A 24242-nucleotide genomic window follows, 5' to 3' on the forward strand; every position below is an offset into this window, starting at 1 on the left:
CGGGATAGCAGAGTTTAACTCTCTGAGCAGCTCAAGTGAAAAGGCCTCCAGTTACTGGCACTGGGGTCTCTTTCAGATCATCCAATAGTGAAATCCACAGTCGACAAGTCCTATCCCTCTCCCTCCCTCCCCCAGATACAGCAAGCTTTTTAGTGCCCCAACCTTGAATATGAATTTTGAGTGTACCACGAGTGCTTTTGGAAAGTGTTAAAGAAGAAGGCTCTTGTTTTGATTTACAAGATTTAGGACAATTTATGTGTAGAGCCATGCCGCGTAACATCTGTTGGGGCAACATCCGATCGCATACACATGCATGGTCCCGTAAGGTTATAAAAGAGTTCAGAAATCCTGATCAGAGGACAAGACGTATTGGACATAACCAGACATAGAAAACACAACAGCTTTCTGCACACAACACATGTATCTCCTGTCTCTTGTATACAAGGTGATTATGCTGCCAGGCTTATAATGGTACAGTACACCACAGTATCCTATATCCTTTGCTAAGTGTATAATATGGTGTTTGCACAACATCCAAATCACATAACGTCCTATTTCACAGAATGTATCATGGACATTAAGCGATGCATGACTGTATTACATTATTATAAAGTAAAAGTTAAATTATAAATTATATTTATAAAAACCCAAACCCACTGCAGTCTAGTCAATTCCAATTCATAGTGACTCTAGAGGACAGGGCAGAACTGCCCCACAGGGTTTCCAAGGAGCACCTGGTGGATTTGAACTGCTGACCTTTTGGTTAGTAGCTGTAGCTCTTAACCACTACGCCACCAGGGTTTCCAAATTATATAGTAATTATAAATTGATTGCCAGGGACAAGAATAGATGCAGGGAGAGCTAATAGGTAGCTATTGCAGTGATTAAGGTGAGAGATCACAGCAGCTTGGGCCAGGATTGCAGCAATGAAGACAAAAATTTATGGATAGATTAAGAACAAGTTTTGGAAACAGGGTCCGCAATTTTTGCTCATGGAGAATGTAAGGGGATAAATGAAAGAGAGGAATCAAGGATAACTCCAAGGTATTTGCCTGAGCACTGGGTAGATGGTGGTGTCATGTAGTGAAACAGAAAGAATGGGGAGGTAGGAACGGGTTTGGGGAGAGGGAGAAGTGTGGAAATAGAGGTTTCTGTTATTGACATGTTAAGTTTGAGTTGTCTAACAGATATCCAAGGATTGATGTCAAAAAAGCAGTTTATATTGAATCTAAAGTTAAAGATTGGTCAGGGCTAGAAATAATTATTTGGGATTCATACCCTACAGAAGTATTTATAGCCAAAGAACAAGATAATTTACTTAGGAAGTGGGTATAAACAGGGAAGTACTTCTATGGCACTATATTCACTTACAACTAATTTCTCTGCATTTATAAATTTTCTTACATTAACCTCTGTTGGTTTTATTTCTCAATTAGAGTGTATATACTGGAGGCACATAACTTGTGCTCTGCTTCCAAAGGATTTTTAACTACATGATAACTGACATTTTTCCAACCTTCATCTGAAAACCAGCCGTGTCTACATAGAATGTATAAAAATATTTTTGGATAAAAGGATCTCCCTTGAATAAAGATCTTCCCTGGCAAAAATTATGAAGTGTATAGGAATTAGTCCCAAAGGAATGAACAGTTGACATATGGCACACTGATCTCCATGCTGTTGAAATCAATGCCTCCGATTCACTTACCTGCAGAAGCTCAGCATGTAATAGAAGTGTGTAAGCAGCTTCCGTGTAGTTCTCACAGTCTCGATGTAAATCCCGAAGCTTGTACAAGTATCTAGCGAGAAGCATACAAAGGAGGTGTTCCAGTGCTGGGAGTTTCATCTGGCATTCAACTCACCGTACAGCCAGGCCTCGGACTGCATCATCACTTCCTATCTTTAGGATGGTGTGTTGCTTCCTGCCTCTGGGTCTTTCAGACTCCATCTAATAGTACTTACTACACTTCCTTTAAGGAAGGGTTTAAATTTATTATTATTTTTTGAGTTCATGGACCCCTTTGGGAAGCTAATGAAAGCTATGGAATCTCTGCTCAGGAAAATGAATAGAGTTTATGTACGTTTGCTTCATATTCAGGTGACTTGTGGACCCCAGGCTAAGAATCTCAATTGAGAAAAAAGAAAAAAAAAAATTTTTTTTTTTTTGAAGGCTAATTTTAATGCCTCTCTCTTGTTCAGCCTTTCCTAATTTCCTTGTCCAGAAGTCTTCTATTCTTCCCTTGAACCCCAACATGATGGTACTTGGGAGCATCCTCATATTCCCTTCTAAAGAGTTTACCCTTTTTGGGGGAAAGGAGCATATCACATACTGTTTGGTGTCTCTCAAAGCAGCAAGCATGGCGTTGGGACCGAGTGTTTATTGAGAAATAATAAAGCCATAGCATAAATAGAAACAGCAGAAATTTCCTTTTGCTTACCTTATGTATATGTCCTCTCTCTTCTTTTCTTTGTAAAAATTCTACAAAACAAAGTCACAAAATAAATCAAGGATTACTGATGGACTGTGATAAAAATGGCCACTACTACTTTTGTTTTTTTTTTGCGCTACGTTTCCAAAGAATTTATTTATTATTTCTTTTTATACCCACAAGAAAAGAAAGAAACGGGTAATAAAGAAGATAAGTTAAACAATTTTTCCAGGACATGCTTCTGAGAGCTGTGAGGGGACCCACTTAAGGCAACAGACAGCCAGTTCATGCCCAAATTTCCAGACACATCGTTTTCTGAGTGTGGAGTAAGGGATGTGGTAGCTTCTTGGCTCATATAAAGCAGAGGAGTGCATGGTCACCTAATCCTCTGAGGACTATGGTCCCGTTTAACACATGTGTAGGGAAGGCAAGATCAGAGGGTTCTACCACAGTGAGGAGTTCACCCACCAACCATCTACTCCAAAAACAAAAACAAACAAACAAAAAAACCCAAAACAACACAGCTGCCGTGGAATCAGTTCTGAGTCTTGGCCGCCCCACGTGTCAGAGCAGAACTGTGCTCCACAGGATTTCAGTGGCTGGTTTCTTGGAAGCAGATCACCAGGCCTTTCTTCTGAGGTGCCATTGGGTGGGCTCAAACCTCCAACCTGGGTAAATATTAACCATTTACCCAGGGACTCTACCTTCTATTCACGGTATAGTAATTTTGGCCCAGATTAGTTTGTGTCTAATAATTTAAGCAACAAAACGCAGCATACAAACAAAATTGAGGAACCAAGTTGAGGGTGGCCTTCAGAAAGACAGCTGAGTCAAGAGCTCAGGCTGCACTTCCAATCCCTGTTTCCCAATTTAACCTAAAGGAATGTGAATCCACATTAGAGTCAGCTGTTCCAATGAGGTTCAGCAGGACACAGAATCCATAAAGGTGACCATAAAGGGTACCTTCGTGTCTGCAGATCTGCCTAGAGCTGAGCTATGGGTCTCAGGGGCAGCCTGGCGGTACCCCGTTGCCATCCCAGGGGCTTGGCACATACCAGCAAATTGACAGTACAGCTCATGCGGTTTTCCTTGCTCTCGTCATGCATGATGATGGTTCTGTAGTCCAGCAGATTCTCCAAGAGGCTGCTAACCAGGAGAGCAAAGACTTCTCCAGAGCTGGAGAGGTATTTATGTTTCCGGCAGTGTTCTAGGAGCCTGGAAGGGTAGAAATAGAGACAGAGTCCTGTGTTCCATGCTGTCATTCTAGTACCACTGAGGAGTACTGACTAAGGTCCCAGCAGCATGTGGAACCAAACTAGATGCCACAGGATGTCATTAAACTGACACACACCCTCTTCATGTCCTACCCCCGCTCCTGTACTTATGCTATACCTCTCTGTTTACTCATGTTCTACGTTCCTTTAAGGTTTAGCTCAAGTCCCAACATCACCCATAATCCCAGCCTATAATGCCCTTCTTTGAACTTATGTTTCTGTTTTCAGTCAGTATCACAGAAATGAGAATCTTTGCTCGAAAAGTTTGTGCATGTTATCTGACCATTCCAGTCAAGTTGTAAGAGACCATATTTTTCATGTCTTTCTTCTCCCTAAAGCCTAGCATTGATGCCCAGACGAGAAGAAGCTACAATACACGTCAGCACATGTGGGTCTGCACTTCAGATGAAAGCGTTATTTTCAGATAAAAATGCACAGTCATAAATAAATGGACTGAAGCTAAACTTCTGCTCTAAATCTCTCCCTTTGGACTCATACAGGGCAAAGCTCTGCAGCTCCTTAGATTAAAACAATTAGAAGAAAACTTGGAGAAAGGGTGGAAAAATAAAAGAAAGAAATGAATTCAAAGAATTGAGTCAGACTCTAGGATTATTAATCCAAAGAATTAGCCCAGGCTCAAAAAAAAACTTTTTTTTTTTTTTTCTTGGGCATTGGAGATTTGTCTGTTCAAATTTTTCTGGAGATAGTGATCCAGGAAGAAGGAAGAAAACAAAATAGAATCTTCAAGCACGAAAAAAAAAAAAAAAAAGAGTTGTAAGATTTAAAAAATGTCTTTCTATGTATGCATAATTTCTCCATTTAATTCCTATATGAAATCATAATTGTGAAAGCTACACATTTTCTCAACTTTGGAGCTCAAATAGGCAAACCTAATGGAAGAGCATAAGAAGAGCAACAAAAGAACTTCTCATCATTAAAAACAAATTAAGAGAGCTTTCTGGTTCTTTAAGATATGAACTATTCATCGATTTGATTCAATTTCTGAGCGTTCAGCATGGCGGTTCTTTAGGGAATCTACAATGAAAAAAAAAATGCTGGGAGTGCCCGTCCTCAAGCAGTCTGGCCCACATGGAACAGGTGAACAATGAGTCTAGACAAGTCTCCAGTAGGTGACTGCTGGACGATACCATAAAAGTTCAGAGAACACAAGAAATCAACAGTCTAGAGTAGTCACGACCCTGACCTTGTGAAGAAAAATAATAATATCAACCGTACACAGTAGAGCAGCCAACATCTACTGAGGATAAACTCCGTAACAGGCACTATATTGATGCATCATCTCATTTAATTCTTACAGCAATACCAAAGTACAGATACTATTATTGTAGACCAAAAAAAAAGGAAATGTTGGAGCGGTTAAAGCACTTGCCCAAGTCAAAATCCTAGCACATGGAGAAAAGCAGATTGGAAGCTCAATCTCTCTAACTCCAACATCCAAAGTGTTTTTAACCACTCGGTTTACACTATTATTCCACATGTGCAAAGGAGAATTAAGAGGGCAAAATGGTGTTCAGTAAGTGTCTGTGGAGGTGGAGGGTGGAGATAACGTGAGCACAGAGGAAGGAATGAAATGTAGAATTTGAGGGTAGGGCAGTGAGAAGACTAAGTTGGCTGGAGATACAACTGGTTGGTTCTTCGGGATTTTTTTCAGGGCAGAAGGTCTTCTTTAAATGTAAAATGGACCTTGAAATGTCTTTTCCTTCTCCTTTAAAGTGCTGCTTCAAAGCCATAATTAGATGTTAGCACTTCTGTTGTAGTTCAGAAATCCAAACACTAGGCAAAATGCCTCTGCTCTACGCCTTCCCCCCTCTCCTCCATCTGCTCTGTTCTCTAGGGCCAGGCTTGCTCAGAAAACACGGACACTTGACTCACATCAGATAAACAAATGTCAGCAGTGGATGGTGGCAACTCTAGTAAGCCCACCAAGGACCATTTGTGGTAAGGACACCAATGATTCTGACTACTTGGTAAATGCAACAGAAGCCCTATGTTTCTTCATAACTAAATCCTGCAATCAACTTGAGATTTTTGTTTCTAAAATACTCACAGTTTTTCCAGAAGAACTTTGTATTGTTCATCTCCTCTGCCCCCTTCTACCTCTTGGTCCAGCTTCGTAATCAATTCATTCTCAAACTGAAAGCAGAGTTAGAATTTCACAGGAGAATGTGGATTCTTTGAAGCAGACCTGTTATTTCTAGATTTGCCCCAAACTCCTTAACTGTGAGCTGTTTCTAATCAATAGAGAGGAAGACCACACTTCACATCATTCATCAACAGTGTATCAAGCACCCACAGAATTTTTTTTAAGGAGTTTTATGTTACTTTGTCCTTTGCTTTACATTCGCCAAAGAAAAACTGTCCAAAACATTATTTCCATATTCTTCCTGTTGCATCTATGCATATAAAAATACCTTAATGATTCTAATTTTCCATCTTATTTTTGTTTCTTGTCTAAGTCTTGGCAATGGGATTGCTTTTGCCAAGCTTCAATCCACAAAATCTTCCTTTCAATAATAGTATGGCACTTTGCAAATGGGTAAACGGAGGTATGGAGAAGGCAAAGCAGGCAAACTGGCTCTCAAAGCTAGAGAATAACAGATTAGACCTTAACTCCTTGCATCCTTCCCTCAGCTGTGCTGCAACAGGTAGGATTTTTCCTCAGTCCTCTGCATGATTCTCTCAGCTACACTGTAGCAGATAGGATTAAAATGCATGAAATCAGCCTTTAATTACCCAGAAAGTGTTGCTTTAGAAAAGAAATGCAGAAAAATAAACAAATCTCTTCCAGGCCCTGGGTTGGAAAATCTGAGTATATTTCTAATTGTGTTACCAAATAAAATGTAAAATGAGTTCTTGGATTACCTTTTGATTTGTATTATTACTTGACTTGTATTATTCAAGCTACTGCTTCCACATGAGGAAGACTATAAATAAGAGTGAATTCTACATGCACTAATCAGATTACAGGGTCTACCGTTCCTTACCATATGGAAATCGCCATTTCCACTGAAATTGAACTCACACTGCATCATATCAAAGAAAATGGGGATTGTGGCTTTCCGGAGCTCTACTTCAGGGGTCAGAGTGACCTCCAGAATGGGACCCACCATGGATGGGATGAATTTGATTTTGTGGGGACCTGAAATGAAAGTAAATGATATTTAAAAAATAATTTCACTTTAGGTAAATTGTTACCATCTTCCTCCCACGGGGCCCATAAGAAAAGAAAAAGTTCATGTGTATACACCAGCTCAATTCAGACACCAGCGACTAGTGTATTCTGATAACATGTGGGTACCATAATAAGAAACAGTTCATTGTACATGTCCCTGTTGAGATGAGGGTGTGAAACATACAAATTAATTTTAGAAGTACTATATTTCACACCCAGGCATGTAGAAAAATAAATCCTGGGGCTATTTGAAGTGAAATAAAAAGGTATTTGTTGTGGGGTGTTTGTTACACAAGAGTTGAGGTTAGGCCTGTTCAAGGTTATACACTCACCGAGGTTATACCACATGTCCCGGATTCTAAAACCGATTTCCTTTCTCATGTCCCCATATCTAGGAAGAAGATCATAAAACCAAGAGAAAGATTTGCAGTGCAAACAAGAACACAGAATAAAATAATGAGGAGACTAAGAAAAAGCCCGTGTTCCTCTAGGTCACATTTAAGCTTGTAGACGACTCCAGATTTTGAGCCAGGGTTACTGTAAGAGATGAATAATTACCTAAACAAGTCCTGAAAGAGAATTAAGTCACAACAGAAGAGCTGGGGCTTTAACAGCAGGAAGTCCTGGTGGCATAGTGGTTAAAGTGCTCGGTTGCTAACTGAAAGGTCGGTTGCTAACTAAAAGGTCAGTGGGTTGAACCCACTAGCTGCTCTGCAGGAGAAAGATGTGGCAGTCTGCTTCCGTAAAGATTTACAGCCTTGGAAACCCTATGGAAAAGTTCTACTCTGTCCTATGGAATCAACTTGATGGCAATAGGTTTTTAATAGCCGGGGGTGGGTGTGGGAGGGGACTGTTAAATGCAAATTCCAAAAAAATAACAGAGAAAATGAGATTAACACAAACTTATTGAAGGGAGAAGAGTGAGAAACACTTCTGATTACTGTTAAGTAAAAACTAACGAGAAGGAAGCTGAATGAGGTATGATTCATATAGTAATATGACTGATTTATAACAAACATGCTGATTTGATATACTTATATTAACCAAAAAACCAAACTCACTAGCATCAAGTCCAGTCTGACTCATAGCAATCCTACAGGACAGAAAAGAACTGCCCCATAGGGTTTCGAAGGAGCGGCTGGTGGATTTGAACTGCCAGCCTTTTGGTCAGCAGCCATAGTTCTTAATCACTGCGCCACCGTGGATCTATACTGATATTAGGGTAATACATATCTAAAGGAGCCCTGGTGGTGAAGTGGTTAAAGTGTGTGGCTGCTAACAGAAAGGTATGCAATTTTTCCTGGACAGAGCTGGAGAAAAAATGTAAAACAAAGTTCAAACTCATAAAAAAGACCAGACTTACTGGTCTGACAGGGACTACAGAATCCCCAAGAGCATGACCCCCGGATTCCCTTTTAACTCAGTACTGAAGTCATTCCTGAAGTTTGCCCTTCAGCCAAAGATTAGACAGGCCCATGAGATAAACAATAATACACACAGCTCCACCATGTATACCAGACTAAATGGGCACGCCAGTCCAAGGGCAAGGACAAGAAGGCAAGGGACAGGAGAGCTGGATGAGTGGAAATGGGGAACCCATGGTGGAGAAGAGGAGAGTGTTGACATGTCATGGGGTTGACAACCAATGTCACAAAACACTATGTGTATTAATTGTTTAATGAAAAACGAATTTGCTCTGTAAATCCTCATCTAAAGTGCAATTAGAAAAAAATTTTTGGCAATTTGAACCCACCAGCCACTTTGTGGAAGAAAGATGTAGCCGTCTGCCTTCATAAAAACTATAGCCTTGGAAACCCCTGGGGCAGTTCTTCTTTGCTCTACAGGGTCGCTATGAGTCAGAATCGGGTTTGGATTTCTTTTTGGTTTTTGATATATATCTATACATGTGTGTTCCTCAAGTAGCCACACTGGAAAGTTCTACACCATGCATTTTCAATGGGGGCAATACTGCCCCCAAAGGGGCAAAAATTGGCTCGTGAGGGTGAAAAAAAGTTACTCTTTTTGTGTATTTAGCACAGATATACATACAGGACATAAACAGACATACAGTGTATCTGTGATATTAAGACTTCATGGTGGGTATGATTAGAAAAAAGTCTAGAACAGTTTCTAGGGGAGGGAGCAATAATGAAAAAGAGACAGTGAAACACACTGTTTAGACCAGTGGTTCAGGTGAAAGTGAGTCAGAATCACCTGGAATCTCTTAAAGCCTATGTATGTCTGAGGCTGCCCCACAATAGGTACCACATCAGGAACTGTGGGATTAGAAAAATGAAAATGAGGGGTGTCCGTAGATGTTGCAAATGTTCCCAGCAGACTCTAATGTGGACCTTCAACCCCTCCTATAGCCACTGCTCCACCTTATTCTGTTCATGCTACCATTGTCCGAAACAGTTTTTTCTAATTCTTTCTTTAGAAATGATTTTAGAAGTCACCTTTTAAAAGCCACATCTAAAAATTTCTTTTACCATTCCATGTTACCAAAAATACTTAACCTAATTTTATCATTAATATTAGATATGTGTAATAGACTCTCCATAAAGGATAGCTATTCCCATTATTTATTAATCCAATTGTTGATTCTACTACTAAAAATAAGAGGCATTCTGTAAAAAAATGTATTCACATTTTCATAGTATTAACTATTTTTATACTTCTCCATGTTTTGACTTTGCTTCTATGCATACATATTTTTACATGGACTGTATTCACAGTCACACTTTCCTTTGACCAAAAACAGAATTACAATTCTAATCAGTCATTTGATTTATTGGGCTTGGCATTACCTGACTTCACTTAATGGTTGTTTAAGAAAAATCAAATCCACCCTTTAAAGAAGCTATATTGCCACTTAAGATATTCTAAAGAATAAGATCCAGGCATCTATCTTAAAAAGAAATATTCCTCAACATCCACCCTCTCTTCAGAGAACTCTACAAAACAGGTTTTATTTTTATCTTTCAAAGCACAATAACTAAATCTCTTAGCCACCAATCTCAGTTTTTTTTAGAGATGAACCAAAGGCAAAGGGATGCTAATTTCCCTAGAATCCCAGATATCCCAACAAGAGAAACTGAACTAAAATTTCACAGCCTTTAAAGCATAATTTCTCAAGTTATTTCTAACTAGACAGCCTTTGTGTTTCTAGGTTCTCAATTAACTCCAAAACAGACCTGAGATGATAGCAATGAAAAGCTTCCCTAAATTTCTCATGAATTGTGCAGGTAACTCCATTTTGAATTCCAAGTGAAGAATCTGGAGGACATTTATTTGAGTTATTTTTAAGTCTTGGCTTCTCTGGTGAAGTGACTGAGAGGTAGCACCCCTGTGCCAAAGGAGTCTGCTCTGAGGAGCATGAGTGAGGAAGAGGCCACTCTGCCTGCAATTTGGATAAGCTGCCAGCAGATGGAGTGCTAGCTAAACCAAGTGTCTCTCCAGGTATCCCATTGCCATGGAGCTGACTCTGATTCATAGTGACCCTAAACCTACAGGACAGAGTAAAACTGGGTTTCTAATGTGGAGCTTCAACCCATCCTATAACCATAGGAATCTTTATGGAAAGACTGCCACATCTTTCTCCTGATGAGCTGCCCAACTTTTGGTTAGATTCAAGCTGCCCATGTTTTGGTTAGCAGCTGAGCACTTAACCACTGGGTTACCAGGGCTCCTTTCTCCAGGTATAGATTCTATAACAAGAACAGGATGACTGATGGGAAAATGAATGGGGGTGTTGAGAAAAGTGAGGAGAACTTGGGGAAATCCGAAGTCTACTAAATGATTATTTAGAAGAGCTAGCTCACTGACAACATTGGTAGTCACTGAAAAGTAATTTCTATGATGCCAATAATATTGCTTTGAATATAAACAGAAGAATCACATTTCCAAATTTTAAAGAAGTTTACCAGGACACTTACTTTTTTACGATTTTGTTGCGCTTGGCTTGAGAGAAGGTTTCAAGCTGAAGGGACTCATGGGTGAGAAATGCTACTGCCAAGTGGAAGTAATTATTCCAGAGCTGTTCAAAATTAATCGTGTGGGTGAAAATAAATGGACAATAACATTAGTAAGGGTCACACTAAAACACTGCCAAATGGTAAAAAGCCACTAGCCAGGAATTAATGAAAAACAAAATAAAACCCACAAGACTTATTTTTCTTTCTCATGTTTCAATTATTCAGTCCTGTAAGTCTATTATTAAGTTTTAATAAGAGATACTATATCTTACTATACTTGTCTTTGCTCCTGGGAGAAAGAAAAACTGCTGCCAGGAATGTACACTGGAACGATCTTTCTTTACAGTGGGTAGTAGTTTGACAATATATACCAAAAGCCCTAAAATTTTGCCAAACATTTGAACTAGTAAATACTTTTAGGACTTTATCCTAATGAAATAATTGCAGGTAATTTTAAATATTTAAAACAAAGAAGGCCATCACAGTGCCATTTAACATAACAGAAAATGGAAGCCATCTAAATGTTCCTAAGAAGAGTTTGGTTAAACGAATCATGGACAAACTATACAATGGACTGTATTCAACCATTAAAAATACTGTGAAAATATTTAATATCACTGAAAGGTCCACTGAAAAGTAAACAGTAAAGTAGGTTAATAAGTTACCAAAGAACTGAACAGTCTGATTCCCTTTTGGCAAGTGTGCATACACACTCACACACACAGCTTCTTCTATTTAAGACTCTAAACTTTAAAACTTAACACAGATAGAAACAAAGACACATGACATACAAACACAGGCACTTAACATAGCAAAAGCACATCATCAATAAAATGTACTGTGGAGCATCTAGAAATGCAGGGATGTGTGCTTCAGGAAGGAGAAAAAGCAAGAAGCTTTTCATTTGAAAATTATGAAATCCTAGGTGTTTTCCAAATGGCAACAGCTCTCTTGCTGTGCAGGAGAATCACATGCTTACCTGAAGTTCAAAGCTTGCCTGATCCATGAAGAATCTTGTGAGAACTTCAGCAAACTGATTTATTGCACGAAGAAAAACCCTGGAGGAGGAAAACACTGGATAAAGAAGGCAACTCTGTGCTCTTTGAAACATTCTCTCTTCTAGGTTAAAAACAAAACAAAATTTGGATTTGGAAGCCTAAGTTCTTTAAATTTGTAAAGATCTTAGAGAACAACAACAGTGTATAGTCTACAGAGACATTAGAGAACAACAGTATATAGTCTACAGAGACACTGGAGAACGACAGTGTACAGTCTACAGAGACATTAGACAACAACAGTGTACAGCCTACAGAGACATTAGAGAACAACAACAGTGTACAGTCTACACATGAGGAGGCTGAAGTTGAGTTTCTAGAACTGTCTAAGAGTCACTCAAGGCTGAAACACAACTGAGCTAGATAGAGGTAGAGCTAAGACTACACATCAGGCCTTCTGAAACTCAGACTACAGTTCTTGGCACTATGTTATGATGCTTCCCTTTTAAAAACTAGGGCTTCTGATGCAATTTTTCTCTTATCTATATATAGCTGGGAGGAGTTTTTCTAACCAGGTAGGACCAGGTAGAGTTAAAAATAATAATTATAATAATGATTTACTTTATTTAGCTTTTAAAAAAAAATTCTAAAACCCTTTTATTATCATATATTTTCAGTTCATTTCACTTCCATTCAACAAGTATTTGTTGTGGGCCAGTAACTGCAAGGGGAGCTACCTGTAAGTTTAACCATGACTCAACACAGAAAATTTCTCATAGAAAATTCTATGAGAAGGTTTCAAAGATTTATGGGGGATCAATGGAAGAAAAGGTGACATCCAAGTTAGAAAGGCTTCCTCCAGAAATGGCACTTGAGAAGGGCCTTAAAGGATGGTTAGAATGCTGCCAGCCAGAGATTATGGAGAGGGCACTGTAAGTGGAAGAAGTAACATGAGAGACAGCAGAGAATACGCTCAGGAACTCGGAAGAGTCCAGTTTGGTTAGAGTACGGGCTGCAGGGAAACAGAGGAAGGTGAGGCTAAAAAAGCTGGTGGGGCCAGGCTGCAGCGGCCTTGAATGCCAGGTGAAGGAGGCCATGTGGAGCCAATGAAAGATTCAGTGTACAGCTGATGTCGAAGGCGATCAAGAGGAAAGCAATGAGGAGAAAAGACTTAAGAGAATGCGTAGAGAGTCCAAGCTGACACAACTGAGTAGCCCGGGGAAATCAAGATCATCATGATCACAAACTAGGATCATTGCAATGGGAAGATGCTTACTTTACAGGTGATAGACTTGAGGCAAAGAGGTATCACTTCAAACAGGTCACACAGCTAGTTGCCTGATCCAAGTAGTGTATTCAAATACATCAGCCTGATGCCATCAGGGTTGGCCACTGGCTATCTTACCTGCTCTGAGTCATATTCATGACCATCCAATCTATGGCATAGACATTCTTTCCAATTAGATCCTTAAACATGATAAAGGTTTCCATGAGGAAGTCCTACAGAGAACAAAGGAGGAATGGTTGGAGAAGAAATGGGCTACATTTATAAACCTTTCCTCCAGCAGCTGGATAAGAAGAACCACTACATCAGGACCAGGGCTTCGAACTGGTCCCTTCCAGTTCAAATCCCTGCTGAGAATTTGCATTTCTAATAAGTTCTAAGAGTTTCCAAGGAGCACTTGGAGGATCTGAACTGCCGACCTCTTGGTTAGCGGCTGTAGCACTTAACCACTACGCCACCAGGGTCTCCCCATCAGGACAAGACTTTCTTAATCTCACAAAAATAGCTATTTTATGATAAAGATTTTAGGGATACCAAAACATTCTTACAATCGTCATCTGATTTGACTTTCACTATATCACATGATTCTATGACAAAGACAAGGACAAAAAAAATCCCCTGCATTTTATCAATGGTAAAACTGAGGCTGAGAGAAATTAATAACCAGCCTATCCTCATTGCTAGGGTGAGAAGTCGGGTGCTTTGACCCCAAGTTTAGAGCCCTTTTCTGCCCTTTGCTGCCAGATGTCTGAATGTATCTACTACTCTTAAAAATAATTTACCAACAAACTGAAAAAATGCATACTTTTAATAATGAGTTCAACTCTCCTTTACCATTGTTAGAAAATAATAATGTGCTACAAGTAAGAGTCACAATTCTTCCTGCTCTAGAACTTCATCACCTACAGCTCTAAGGAACCTAAACAGTCCCTAAAAAGAGATTTTAACGATGCATTGTGATGACTGTAATAACTAGTAACATTAACACACAGAACCCTGTGTAGGAAAATCAGCTATTCTAGCCAAAATAGGGTTGTGGGCAAAAAGTAATTCATAAATAGAATAATTAGATTAAATACCAAAGCTAAAAAAATTCTGAAAACTTTTAAATTTATAGTTAGCTAAATTTAGACAGTTTCCCCTGGGATTCTTGAAATAAAAATCCAGTCTAATTTCTCTGGCACTAAACTAAGCAGTTCAAACCTTAGGAATTGTATGGTGGGCAGTAAGAACATGGCCCTTGGGGTACAGGAGGCTTGGGCTCTATTTCTAATGGCATTCCTCTGAGACACTGGAAATGAGGGTTAGCTTCCTGCACTTTAAATGCTGAACAACCTAGGAATGGAATGATTCTGGCCAGGAAGTCTGTACTACATTTGAATCTCCCTTCTGGTTCAATGGAGTCAAACTTACCTAGCTTCAATTCTGAAATCACAGACTTCTTTCAAGAGTTCAAAAAATTTTTAATACATTGTAAGTAATTCTATCAATTTTGTTCTGTGCTTCCATTCTACTTTTTTAAATTAAAATCAACACCAATAATTCATGGTTTGTGAATCAAGGATTAAATTTAGATTCCACTTATCTGCTTCTGACACTAACTCTATAGTCAACTCTTGGTAATCTAAGTTAACTGCAAACAGTGATAGCAAAACAAAGGCAATTCACAGATAATCTCAGACCTCACTTTATGCACCACTTCCAAGGTTCATCTCCATCCAGGTCTTTGGAGTGATGTACTCAGCAGGCAGCATGACAGAGTGGACAGGATGGTCTAGTGGAGTCAAATGATGTGCCCTGCAGCTCTGTCACTGATGACTATAACCTTAGGCAAGTCGCTTAATTTCTTCAGTCCTCAGCTTCCTCATGGGGATAAGAACCCTTCTCGTTACATAATATATGTGGAAGATTCCACCACAGTTCTAGCACACAGGAGGTTTATGTAATCTTTCTTACTTACTTAAAAATGAAGCCAAACTATCAAGAGTTTGAATTTAGTACTTCTCTTGTTCTACCTGCTTTCTAAATGAAATTTTAGACAAAATCACAAATATTTTTATCTTAATTTTATTTTATACTAAACTAATAAAAGTAAAATTATTATTATAAGTAGCTAGTTTTCACAGGCATTAGCTATGTGTCAAGCACAAAGCTAGGCATTTTCCAAACACCGATTCAATCAATGCTCACATTAACCCTCCAGGTAGGTATCTTGTATTTAAGGAAAGCCAGGCTTAGTGAGGTTAAATAACTTGCCCGATATTTCATACAAGGAAGTGGAATAGTTAGAATTCAAACCCAAGATGTGGGTGCTTCTAAAGCCTGTGCTCTTATACGCTACACCACCTGCCTGTACAGGAGAAAGCACTGCTAACTTTGGCCTCCATGTCTGCTCATCTTCTCCTCTCATCCTAACTTGCTCACATCCTGTCTCTGCAAGCACGCTGACAAGTGCTGGCTACTGCTATGGGTTCCTGTACCGTGCAGCCTGCCAGAGCAAGTCAAGATCCCAATATGTAGATGTGAAGTTAGAGGTCCTCCTTAGATTTCCAGCTTTTAAGCCACATGGTCCAACACATTATAAGGGTTCAGCATTGGACCAGGTAATAATAATAAAGAACACCTCCTTTCCAATTTCTAGTGTGTCCATCACGTGGGCCTCATGGAAAGGAGGGATGACTGGCAGGAGCTGGCTATCCTTGGGTGTACTTACCAAATACTCTCAGTAGAATATAGTCAGAAAGTAGAAAACTTAAAGCATAAAGATGATCAGAATATCCACAGATGATAGGAAGTTATTCAGGGCAAAGACTAGTGCTTCATAGTGCTCGTTTGCTATGTCCATTCCCTTCTCTGCTAGATCCAATGCCACCTCCATGATGTTTTACCAGACACAACTACATCCCTGAAGGTAAGGCTCTTAGCCTTTTACGTTGCCTTTCACTATATATTTAATACCAACCAAGAAAATAATTTTCTATTTAAAACAAAAGACAAAGAAATATTTTCAACTGAAGATAACTTACATTGTAAGGGGAGGAAGTTATATCTTGTTTTCTTTTCCAGGGAATACTGAAAATAATGGTATTAACCACATCTTGGAAGACTTTGAAATCCTCTGCTTCCTAAAATTCTTGCATGGCACGAGTAACTATTGTCCCTTAAATGAGACATTATCCTCTGCTCAAAGAAAAAAAAAAAAAAAGATCTCCCAAATGTTTCTAAAAAAAGGACTCTCTCTAAGTCCAAAAGGCTTACAGGGTTGCCTGATGACCTTTTACTGAATACTGTATTCTTCTTCAAATTCTTTTTTTAGTCACTGTGGACGGACAGCCACATAGCAGGGGAGGTTGGTGGGAAGAGCTCCTTGGACTCATTTTGTTGGGGATGTGCTTTTGCCGACTATAAGAAGGTTGTAACGACCCAGTGAAGAAAACTTACAATGATGTCTTGTCTGGTTTTGAAAGTGCTGATGTAGTGGCCGTAGTGGCTGTCATCCATTTGCTGCAGGATGGCAATCATGCAAGCAACAAAACTCCTCTGAAAGGAAAAAGAAAACGGAAGTCCAAGACTCCTGAGGCCACCGAGCGACAAAACAATATTTGGGTGCTATGTGCTTTGCTTATTCCCACCCAATTAGCTATGCAGGGACCTTTCCAAACTAGAAACATCCTGTACTCCAAAGCTCCAAAACAGATGCACTCTGCTATTTTTGCTTAAAACTACCACCTTCCATTTTTGTTCAGGAATCTGGAAGGTTTTACTCATCCCATTAACTGTTATAATTTGTGGAATCCCGTAATCAAGAGACCTTCGTTAATTCTAAGATCTCAACTAGATTATCAGTAAAGTTACAACAACTTGAGGGTTCTGAGTTTCTTGTTGAGGCAGTTATAGTATATTAGCCCATGGGAAAAGTCCAAAATATTTTGATCTGTTAAACAAATTTGAATTTGGGAGAGTGTTAGGAGGCAAAAAAGAAGTAGTAAAACTAAGTGTGAAGGAGTGGAGAAGAGAATTGGAAATGATTGTTGTTAGGTGCTAAAACACATGAATGTTACTTCTCTAACTCTACATGGGGTCATCATGAGTCAGAACTGACTCGACAGCAAGTCGTTTGGTTTTTTTGTTGTTGTTAGAATCCTTTAGCCACTTAGTCCCAGTATGTTATGTATGTGGGATTGTGGACATGGCTTGAGGAAAGGGACTGAATAACTAGATGAATAATATATTTTTTTATTTGTGAGGTTAGGAATTACTCTTATATTCAATGTACTTTTACTTATTCAATGTACTTATATTCAATGCACTTTACTCCAAAAAGACTTGAATCACAGACATAATTATCTGCCAGAGGGCAGATATCTAGAAGTACCATACTTCTGTATTCACATAGCTAGGAAAACAAGATGAATTTAAACGAATTTGGCACAAAGGAGATGAATATACAGCCATTCTTGGGATGGAGGGAATGACTTCCTGAACATAAAAACAATCAAAACTGCCCATTAACACCTCTCTCTGAACGTATGTCTGTCTTTCTGTATCAGTCAGTCTCGTTTTAAAAAGTATATTTTCCTAATTATAAAGCAAGGCAAATTTATCCCACTAAAGCTTTTCACATATATTGTCAAATTATCATATAGTTTACATTTCCGCCAGTGTCTAAGACTATTTCTTTCTCCAGGCCCTTGCCTATTCTGGGTATTGTTTTAATTAATCTTACTTTTGATTAATTAGCATTTCATTTGTTTTGAATTAAAAATTGTATGTTTACTGGCCGTTCAAAATTCCCATTTTGCTGTTTGCTCATATTCTTTACTCATTTTTCAATTACAACTATATCTTTTTCTTAGTGATTTGTAGTAGCTCTTTATATATTAAGGCTATTTGCCACTTGCCACATACATTGCAAATAATTTTTACAGTTTGGTGCTTGCCATTTAATTTGTATTTGTATGTATATATACACATACACATGTATGTATATAGTTAACATTTAGAAGTTTAAATGTTTTAACCCAGCAAAATATATTGTTTTTATCTTTTATATTTTCATTCAATTTTTTTAATTTCATGAACTCCTTTTCTCTATCCTAAGAACAGGTACACATTCCTTTATACTTCTTCTAGCTTCTTTATGATTTCGTTTTTTTTTTTTTTTAAACATTGATGTCTTTATTATATCTGAAATTTATTTTGTGGGTACAGTGCGAAATAAAAGTCAAGCAAGTTTTTCCAAGTTGTCAAATTAATTTTCCAAACAACATTTATCAAGGATCTTCACTTTTCCTACTAAAAGAGAATGTCTATATATACAAAAGTCTCCTCTTGAATTCTCTCAGGTCTGTTTTTTTGTTATAGGTACTCCATTACACGGATCCAACACTATTTTAATTATTGTAGCATTATAATGTTTTCAAATCTGGCAGGCAAGTCCTCCATTATCACTTCCATTTGGTTATTCATTTATTTGTCTCTCATATTTACTTTTATTCTCAAGTGTTCGTGACTACATTAAATGGAATTTTTCTTTTATAATCTCTAGTTACCGTTGTTATATAGAAAAGCCACTATTATTTAGTTTGAAACCAGCCAATTTAATAAACTATTAGTTTAATTAAAATTTCAGTTAACTCTCCAGTTTCCTATCTATGCCAGTCATTTCACCTAAAAATAGTGATAATTATAATTATTTTTCCTCTTTTTCAGTTTTTATACTTAGCATCTGTTTCTTGTCTTATTTACATTGGCTAGAAATTATAGAAGAATGTTAAGCAACAGTGTTGAGACTGAATATTTTGTTTTGGTTCTTCTGTTGATTACCATCATGTATTATGTTGCCTGTTGACTGTACGTTAAAAAAGGCTCCTCCTATTCTTAATTTGGAGTAAATGTTAAGTTTATCATATACCATTTTGGCATCTACGAAGAGAACCAAAGCTTTTTCCCCTTTTATTGAATTGATGTATTTTATTAGTGGACTCTAATACGTAACTGTTCTCAAATACCAGGAATAAACTGTATTATGCCATGTGTATGTTGTATTTGCATATTTCTCCTTGCTAATGTGCCTGTGTCTTTGTATATCTTTCCCTCGCTTTTCCTCCTTATGTTTATCTTTCTCACTTTATCAGTTCTCACTTTGCTTCTCTTGGTTCCTGTCACTAAATTCAGATATTTAAATATTATCTGATAGCCAATATGTATTTCCTAAACAACACAGTTATCAATCCTCCCTCTTCTATACATTCTTTAAATACACAGTAGAAATGGTCTGGCAATAGCAATTATGGCCCATTCAGTTTTTTTTTTTAATTTCACAATACTTCTAAAATACTCCAAAAGCATATTAATTTCAGCAAAGCCCACTGGCTCTTCAAACTCCTTTTTCTCTTCCTGATCTGCTAAGTTGCACTCAGTCTGTTAGTAGTCATTGAAGCAAATTATGGAAGAATTAATGAAGTGATGCTAACTAATTTTTAAAACACTCTCAGCTTCTACTTTTAGGCATTTAAGTGATGCTACTATTTTTCCCTCCTAGCTCACTCTTAGTCTCTAACAGTCAGTAGCTGAAAAGATAGATTAGTTAAGCTATGTATTTTATTTTTGCATAAGTAATTAATAGCAATATTATAAGGAACCAGAAATAAAGAGTTATTAATAGACTTCTAGTTTTCCTCACCCTTTCTGGTGGTAAACAAGTTACTATTTTTGCCAACCACCCTAATGTTCTGAAGGTAAGAGCTTTGATTTTTATTTGGGGGGTGGGGTTCCTATTTTTCCATGTACTTTATAAATGGGTCCTCATTCCCTCAGATGTTTCACTGACAGATTGATCGGGGATTACCACCCTACTAGTTGCCACTAAGTCAATTCCAACTCACGGTGTCTCCACGTGCATCAAGAACTGTGGTCCACGGAGTTTTCAACGGCTGCCTTTTCAAAAGTAGGTCGCCAGGCCTTTCTTCTGAGAAGCCTCTTAGCTAGACCTGAACCTCCAATCGTTCCGTTCGCAGCCAAGCAGTTTATCCATTTGCACTACTCAGGGACATCCAGATTCAGGATTAGCCTAGCTAAACTCTACTCCTTTAATACAACATCTGAATCTTTCCGTAATATTCTTTGCATTTGCTTGTGTCTTAATAAGACAGCAAGACAGTTTCACTTAAAGCCATTTTTGTTTATTCTTATTTGGATCAGCTCTTTCACCCATACGTGACTCCTCTCCTAAGACACATCTCAGGACTCTGCCCTGGCTGTTGCCACTGCCTGGGAAGCTCTTTCCCGAGAGCCTCCTGACACGGCTCACTCCCTCGTCTTTTCAAGTTTTGCACAGACTTTACCTTCTCAGGGAAGCCCTTCTGGATTGACAGCTTATTTAAATTTAAGGCTCCCCAACCTGGATTTCCTTGATCCTGCTCGATATTTTCTCCATAACACTTACCTTCTTTTAACACTATGCAGTTTATTATGTTACTGTTTGTGGTCCGATTCTCCTAAACCTGCTAGAACGTCAACTTCTTAAAGACAGAGGTTTTTGTCTGTTTTGTCCACTGACCTATCTCTAGTGCCTAGAAGAGTGCCTGGCTCACAGTAGTTTGTTAATACCTACTTGTTGAATACATGTATGGTTTTTACTTACCAAACAATTTGGGATAGTTATTTACCAATCTCCTCTAATTTAAGGAATGTTCTTAAATAATCATTTTAGTTTTTAATACAGCAAATAAAAGCTGGTTTATTTTAATGATGATATCACCTGGCCTCTCAACTGTTACCTCTGGTCTCAATCGTATTTTTTATCAGCATCTGTTTAGACAGATCAGATGAAAGATAAGAGGTTTTGCAACACTGGCATTTCTAAAAGCATAATGAATCACAAATTCCTTAAAAGGTTTTTTTTTCCTGGAACCAAAGAGGAGGACCCACTGGGTGGTACTGCAGGGCACCAGTCTACAAGCACGCTAAAACCTAAGCGGAAAATGATGTGAGGAGGAAAACTGAGTTTATCAGGAGTCCACTCATGGAGACTGTAGCATATAGTTGGAAACAACTTTGGTAACTTGCTTGGAGTTGGAGGATAGTTGATAAAAGGCAGTACTCTGCAGCCAGGCTGCTCAAGTCCAAACCTCAATTCTACCACCTAGTAGTTGTATAGTCTTAAGCAGTTTCTAATCCTCTTTTTGTTTTGTCATTTGAAAAATAGTATTAGGAATAGGACTGCTTCATAGGATTATTTTAAGGTTTAAATGTAAAGTGATTAAAACAGTTCTGGCACACACACACAAAAAAACAGCTACTTACTACAACTATTATTACCGTCATAGCTAGTTGTTGTAGTAATACTATCATTATATTATTCTGAGGACAGTAAGCCCAGAACAGAGCATATACACTGGCAAGTAGAACCGAACTGCTTGACGCAATATAGGAAATGCAGAATGTGGCCACCAAAATGCCTCATTCTCTACTCACAAAAGCTCAGATTTTCTTTAAATAAGATACTGAACCAGTATTTTAAAAACATTGGGTTGAATAGGTACCAAGTTACCGGCCTACCCAAGGGGTCTGCATGTTTCAGTTTGTCTCTACTTGAATATATTACAACAGGCTTTTATTTAACCTTCAGTATTTTTTTTTTTTTTATGTGTACACTCCTCAGAATGGATCTATACGCCTTTTATTTATGGGAACCTTGAACACCCTTCTCCCATCACTACCCCTACCAGCCTGCTGGATCATTTTCCCGCAACAGAAAATCAGTACCAGAATAAACATCTGTTCGTGGTTATAACCATGTGTCACCCGGTCAGGGAGGTCTTGGATCTGTCTCTGTCAAGTTCTAGACCCCGTTCTTTTCCTGAGGTAGGTATGCCTCACAGTGTACGGGCACAGATTATAAGTGGTGATGTGAGAAGCCTCAGTGAATTCAGCCTCGAGGCTCTGGCCCAAAGCAGGTGGGACCATGAGAAGCAGTGGCGACGCTGTGAGACATTGAGGAGGTACTCACGATGTGGGGAGACTGTCGGCTCATCCCAATCACAGTGCGGTTGATCCTTCTCAGCAGCCGCTCCATGATCAGCTGCACGTGCATCGTGGTGGGGCCCTGAGGGGAAAAAGGGATTGACACAGCTTCTTCCGACTTGGCTTCACTTTTCTTAAGGGAGCTTTGGATAGACACGTTTTCTTTTCAGATTTAGTTCTGGCTCTTTCCTACAAAGCAATCTCTTGTCCACAAAGGTAAAAAGGTTTCATGGGACAATATGTAATATTACAAAGGAATCAGTTGGAATAATCAGTTATAATGATTAGAAGGTGAATGTGGTGTGCAGGGGAAAGGTGCCTACCAGATAACCCAGACTGCTCAGGTCAGTGAGAGCTCACCAGGCCCACCAATTCCACAGACAGTTTTGGGGAACCTTCAGCATGAGGTACTCAGTCCTGACGCTGAGCCGATCAGTGGTGCACAGGACAGTTAGGCACACATGGCATGAAAAGGCAAAAATACAGAGTTCTTGCCACCATCCGTGCAGGAGAAAGAGAACGAGGAATCTGAGGCAAGGAGATTTAATATTCTAACCATCATGTCTGACTGTGAGCAACTGTTTGATTTCGCTGAGCTTTAGTTTTCCTAGCTGCACGAGGAAGACGATAATGGTTCCTTTGTGGGAATTAGCTGGGCTGACTACACAGCAGTACCTAATAGATGTTTATTTCTTTTTCCTTTTTTTAAAATTATGGTAGAAATATATATACCAAAATATTTCCCAATTCATGTATAATTTACATGTATAATTCAGTGACCCTGATTACGTTTATCATGTTGTGCAAACATCACCACTGTCCCTTACCAAATTATTTCACCACCATTAACAGAAACTCAGTGCCCCCTAAGCAATGACTCCCCCATTCCCTCTCACTCCTGGTAAACACTAGTAAGTTTCGATATCTATTTATTTGTCTATTTCATATAAAAATCTCACTGCTGTCTACTTGATTCCAACTCGTAGCACTCCTACAGGACAGGGCAAAACTGCCTCATGGGGTTTCCAAGACTGTAAATCTTTATGGAAGCAGACTGCCACATCTTTCTCTTGCGGAGCAGGTGGTGGGTTTGATTAGACCTTTCAGTTGGCAGCCAAGCACTTAACCACTGTGCCACCAGGGCACGGAGAATAAACTCTCAGTTATTAGAATTTTGAGTTAACTGAGGAGCTATGAGAGAATAAGGGAAGACGGTATTGAGTCTGAACATTTAAAAATGCTTTATGGTGGGGAAAAAAATACCACCACTATCAGCAACAAAAAGTATTGAACTTACTACTTTAACACAGTTCCAAAATCAGTAATTTTGAATGCCTCTGCTCATTACAAGGAACATTACTGGCAAAACAAAAAACAAGCCAATTAAATTTCCTTGCACAGCATTTAAAGACAGGCCATTTCTGAAGAGTACTTCTCTGTTCTAAGAATGTAGGCAGAGATACTGTATATTAAAAATAGGATCAATCTGTTTAATTAATAGCCTTACAGCAGTGGAAGGGACCTCAAACGTCATCTAGGGCAATACCTACATATTACTGAGGCACCAAGAGATTAAATGACTTCCCTAAAGACATAGAGGTACAAAGAGGTAGTACTGGAACTGGAAACCAAATAGTCTGGTTTCCTTTGTTTCAGATAAACTTTGGATCATATACATATGCCTTCTAGAACTCTGGAGTCCCACCTATGCCAAAGTGCCTGGTACATGGTTGCCAATTTTACAGGGCTTGGAGCTTCATTTCACTATTTTCAATAATTACTGAGTCATAAGAGGTTTTGCTTTTTTTTTTTTTTAATTGCCTTTTATGACATGATTGGTTACATTTATTTATTTGCTGCAAAGTCCTTGGTTAAGAACCAAATCTGCAATTACAACATTCCTTAGGAAAATTTATTCCATTTTATAACGTGGTTTTTAGGAATGCATTTAAGCAAAAAAGAATAATGATCTATAATTATAAATATCAAATGAACAGTGCAAATAGTAAGCAGGCTACCGGGGTTCAGACAAGGGGCGGGATAAGGAGGGGATAACTACAGAAAG

General features: G+C 38.6%; 1 protein-coding gene across 3 annotated transcripts in view; it reads right to left on the reverse strand.

Moving 5' to 3' along the window:
* DOCK5 (dedicator of cytokinesis 5) overlaps window positions 1–24242 on the reverse strand; it is a 274051-nt gene that overhangs the window by 88833 nt on the left and 160976 nt on the right. For all 3 annotated transcript variants that reach the window (XR_007515000.1, XM_049866956.1, XM_049866957.1), the window contains 11 exons: window positions 22164–22259; window positions 16592–16690; window positions 13271–13365; window positions 11850–11928; window positions 10832–10932; window positions 7229–7287; window positions 6709–6863; window positions 5772–5857; window positions 3485–3644; window positions 2439–2479; window positions 1709–1799 (listed from right to left, as the gene is read on the reverse strand). Coding sequence is in view for 2 of the 3 variants with exons in the window: in XM_049866956.1 (XP_049722913.1) it covers window positions 1709–1799; window positions 2439–2479; window positions 3485–3644; window positions 5772–5857; window positions 6709–6863; window positions 7229–7287; window positions 10832–10932; window positions 11850–11928; window positions 13271–13365; window positions 16592–16690; window positions 22164–22259 (1062 nt within the window). In the remaining variant the exon portion in view is untranslated. The remainder of the gene's footprint in view (window positions 1–1708; window positions 1800–2438; window positions 2480–3484; window positions 3645–5771; window positions 5858–6708; window positions 6864–7228; window positions 7288–10831; window positions 10933–11849; window positions 11929–13270; window positions 13366–16591; window positions 16691–22163; window positions 22260–24242) is intronic.

The sequence above is a fragment of the Elephas maximus genome, chromosome 22 (genome assembly GCF_024166365.1).
Source record: "Elephas maximus indicus isolate mEleMax1 chromosome 22, mEleMax1 primary haplotype, whole genome shotgun sequence".
NCBI classification, from domain to species: domain Eukaryota; kingdom Metazoa; phylum Chordata; class Mammalia; order Proboscidea; family Elephantidae; genus Elephas; species Elephas maximus.